The 4,192-nt window shown below is 40.3% G+C and overlaps 1 protein-coding gene across 1 annotated transcript; it reads left to right on the forward strand.

Annotated features, from left to right (window-relative positions):
• Positions 1-1,846: 1,846 nt before the first annotated feature.
• LOC147626650 (uncharacterized protein At5g65660-like) lies at positions 1,847-2,862 on the forward strand. The gene is made up of 2 exons (XM_086816968.1): positions 1,847-2,352; positions 2,453-2,862. Exons 1-2 carry the CDS (start codon positions 2,053-2,055, stop codon positions 2,621-2,623), a joined length of 471 nt encoding a protein of 156 aa, XP_086673094.1. The 5' UTR covers positions 1,847-2,052; the 3' UTR covers positions 2,624-2,862.
• Positions 2,863-4,192: the final 1,330 nt, after the last annotated feature.

The raw sequence follows: 4,192 nt of genomic DNA on the forward strand, positions 1-4,192 counted from the left end.
TTGCTCAATGTGAGAAGCTACAAGGCTTCTTGTATATGGGTGTTCAATGAGAAGATTGAATGGCCTAAACGGTGCTACAAGCCCTGGTGCCATACACAATAACAACCATCATTAGCAACCATGCCTAGTCCAATACCTTCATTTAATTAGGATCATCACTTCTACCACCAATGCCATAGTTACAAACCATAGCTACAACCACTACTACTTCTTCTTTGAGTTATAATAGTCATAGCCACAACCAAAACTATCATTGTTACAAACCATAGCCACAGGTACCACTACTCATTCCTTGAATTATAATAGTCATAGCCACAACCAAAACTAGTAATGTCATAGTTACAAACCATAGCCACATGAGCCACCACTATTTCTTCCTTGAATTATAGTTTTCATAGCCACAATCAAAACCATCATTATTGTCCAAATTAGAACCCAAGTTGTAGCTCAGATTGTGGCCATATCCACCACCGAGTATAAACTATAGCAATGCTTTAAATGTTCTATAAATATTACTTTTACTGGATAATAATTCCAGATCAGGCTTTTTAGTCATCCAAAGAGGTTGATGAACGAAGAGAGGAAGTTTAAGGGAGGCAATGGTGCCAATGGCATTGTCCCCTAAGGCCACCTTAAACAAATAATTGGAGACAAACGATGAGCTCAAACAAGGCACAATTACCCATTTCGGGCCTTGTTTAGGTTAATTTTTTGCTCCAGATCCTCCTCCTTTTTTGGGGTTTTTTTGCTTTAAAAATTGGCCGACCCATGGCTTAGAGTGCTTAAAATGGGCTTAAAATCCATTTTACAAACCTTTTCATGTATGGATGTTGACTCAAAATGCTTACCATGTTTCCATCAAGGTTCGAGGTGTGCACAATCCTCCTAGAAGCCCCATTCTTTTTTTTCATTTTTTTGCGGGTAAAAAATGGACCCCAAAAAGGTTCAAATTGCCCAATTTGAGCTCGTACAATTGAAATGGACATTTGGCTCATTTTTGCATAAAAAGAAAGTAAAAAATAAAGGAGGTGTAATTATAATTTTTTTAAGGAGAGGGGGGTGCTTGGTGGGAGAGGTTGTGGACAAGGTGGCTTGTGTCTTCATCTCTTTTTAAAAAAACAAAAAGGATTAGTATTGATACTTTGAGATGCAAATAAAAATATGCAAAAAGTGAGTAGAGGGGGACCTTTAGGGACCACAAATATCAATAAGCTCCGCTATTCCATGACAACCTCTTATGCTTAAGCAAAACTTTTGATATCAATATTTAAACTTTAGCTTAAGATTTGTGATGTCAAAGTTAAATATCTACATTTCTCTTTTAAAATGAAACCTATGAGGGGGATTTGATCATATTTCAAGAAGGGGCCATTCCAAAAGTTCAAATTTATGGGCACTCAATCTACAACACTTTATTGGATGGTAGAAAATATCTACTCTCATTTCAAGTATGGATGGAGCACATGTTGCTAGAGGTGTGCCATCATTGAGATGTGAACTAAAAAAAAGAGAGGTTATTTACCATCCAGTCAAATAGGGTATATCATAGTACAAGAGAGAACATTAAAAAAAAAGGAGCGGGAAAGATGATATTTAGCAAAGGTACATATGTGTACACCACTCTTATGTGCACTTTTTAGAAAACGAATTGCATGATCATTCTTTTTTTAAAATAATGGTGATGGTCCAATCAATGAATGATAGAGGAAGTTTCCAAGAGGATCACTCATATGGTGGAAGGTGGACCTTCAAGTTAAAAAATCTTCCAAACATTTACATCTTCACTTTTGGTTCTCCTTACTAAAATGGATATAATACTCAATGGATGATATTATTTCATGCTTTTATAACACAATGTCTCTCCCATAGAAAGACACAATCCCCCAAGCTTTGGGAGGCCAAAAGCATTCTCCATTCACACTATCATCCCCCCAAGCTTGTAGGCCACCTACCTAAGCACACAAATTGTTGGGTGAGAGGGCATCTTGTTTGTGGGAGGTCTATAGAGGAAAATCTAAGACAAAAGAGAAGGGCAAAGGGAGAGAGGACGACATGGGGGCTACTCAATCAATGCATGATAGTGAGCACAAAATTCCGGCGGCTGCTACCTTGGCTGTGGACTCCTCCTCTACCAATGACAGAACTGCAGGGCTTTCTTTCCCGTTGGGCACCGGACTAGTTTTCTTCATAATTGTGGGAATCACTGCCGTGTTCTCGCTTTGCTATCACTGGCAGAAGCTTAGAACAGACATGAATCATCGCTACAACGTTGGAGTCAACGACGTCGCCCCCGCCATGATCACCTCACAACAACCCTCGATCGTCCCCAAAAAGCCACCCAACGACATCATGGTAGTACTCGTGTGCAGTTTCTTACCTCTATTACCTGTTTTGTGAGCTCTTTTGCGTATCATAATCCACCACTAATACTGTTCTAAGCATGCCGTCTCAGGTCGCCAGCCTTCCGGTGCTGATGCCTGGCGATGAGGTGCCAAAATTCATGGCGTGTCCATGCTCTCAAGTAGATGCGGCTCGTTCTTCCACACGAAAGGAAGCACAGGAAGAGGGGGATGAGGCTTGCTCGGGGGAACCCAAACCCCCCGCCGCTCGGTGTGTATCATAATATGCAGTTCAGCTCCTCGCCTCCCTGTGTGTTGAGGATGTGGTGCGGGTGAGCGTTTGTGACGTTCTCGCGCGCGCGCGCACACGTGTCCGAAAGTGTGTTCTATACCTTGCCCACGTGACATCTGTATATTTGTTACGGTTTCCATTGCATACTTTTGGTATGTTCTCTTCGATAGGCAGTTAGGTCCTCCTTTAGTTCATTTACTTCAACCTTTTGTTACATATTTGATAGAGGGTTACATATTTGATAGAGGGTTGGATAGGGCACTTAGGTCTTCCTTTTTTAAAAATCTTTTGTGCTCATGTGCATGTGTGCTTTCGTGCCACTGTCAGTAGCCCCAGCAGGTTTTGCACCCAACACTTCCTACATGGGACTTCAATACCTTACCGTTATAGGCTATGTCTCCATTGTCTAGGTCATCCTTTAAGTCGTTAACTTCAACCTTTTGTTACATTTTTTATATTTATTATTGGTACCCATAGTGGTTATTGTGAACATAACAGAAAAGCATCTCTCGTAATGGTACTCAGCATATGATTCATTTTCAATACACCGTATTGATTGATCATCAAAGGATGAGCATGTGTAATGGTAAGACATGAAATCACAATTTTTTTGGGTTGCATTTGATGTGTTAATCAATGATCTTTCAAGAATTTCGCCTCAATTAGCAACAACAAATCAAGTGTTTCTTTTTTTTTTTGGGTGATGGACTTGATTCTCAAATTGTGTGCTAGCCTCGATAGCATACCCAACGCGTAATGGTTCTCAACATATGATTCATTTTTAATACACTGTATTGATTGATCAAAGGATGAGCACGTGTAATGGTAAGACTTGAAATCACAACTTTTTGGGTTGTGTTTGATGTGTTAATCAATGATCTTCGAAGAATTTCGACTCAATTAGCAACAACAAATCAAGTGTTGCTTTTTTTTGTGATGGACTTGATTCTCAAATTGTGTGCTAGCCTCGATGTTGAGATGTCAAGCTCAACATGAGCTGACACTCATGAGGCGCCTACATAACTGTTCAGCAGTTATATCATTGGTGGGTTTGGTAGTAGCTGGCATCGATATATCTTCGCCAGAGATTCTACAATTGGACTACTCCGACTAGTCCACACTTACCCACTGCTCTTAGTGTGTTCACATTATGGACCGCTTGTATATACACAATTATGTGTGTTATTCACTTTATCTTCTTTGTAGACCTTTTTTATTGTGTGAAGAATAAGAAAAATTGTCAACCTCTCACCTTGTGTGTTCTCTTCTAGGGTTTGTGTGAGTGTGTGTGTGCTTGCAAGAGCTTAATCTCTCTTCTCCCCTACATCTTTTCATGGTATCAGAGCCTGGTTCATGCTAAGGGCTGAGCGGCACAAGCAAGAGAAGCAAAGGAAGCGGTATGAGGGTAAGAGTTTCATCTACTCTTCCCCCTTTATGTTGGCTACTACACCCTTATTGGGAGCTCTTCGACAGGCACTAGCAAACGAACTTCAATTGAGGAGATTTCTTCATGGAAGCAAAGCTACAGGATAATGTTTTTTAGGCCAAAAATGCATTTTGG

This window comes from Cibotium barometz, chromosome 22 (assembly GCF_041138505.1).
Source record: "Cibotium barometz isolate CiBa-2024 chromosome 22, ASM4113850v1, whole genome shotgun sequence".
Classification (NCBI taxonomy): domain Eukaryota; kingdom Viridiplantae; phylum Streptophyta; class Polypodiopsida; order Cyatheales; family Cibotiaceae; genus Cibotium; species Cibotium barometz.

Bases quoted from the DNA above. Each gene is read 5' to 3' on its own strand.
- LOC147626650 (XM_086816968.1), top strand. From the start codon at position 2,053: ATGGGGGCTACTCAATCAATGCATGATAGTGAGCACAAAATTCCGGCG. The intron at 2,353-2,452 runs GTAGTACTCGTG...ATGCCGTCTCAG, and splicing joins AGCCACCCAACGACATCATG to GTCGCCAGCCTTCCGGTGCT.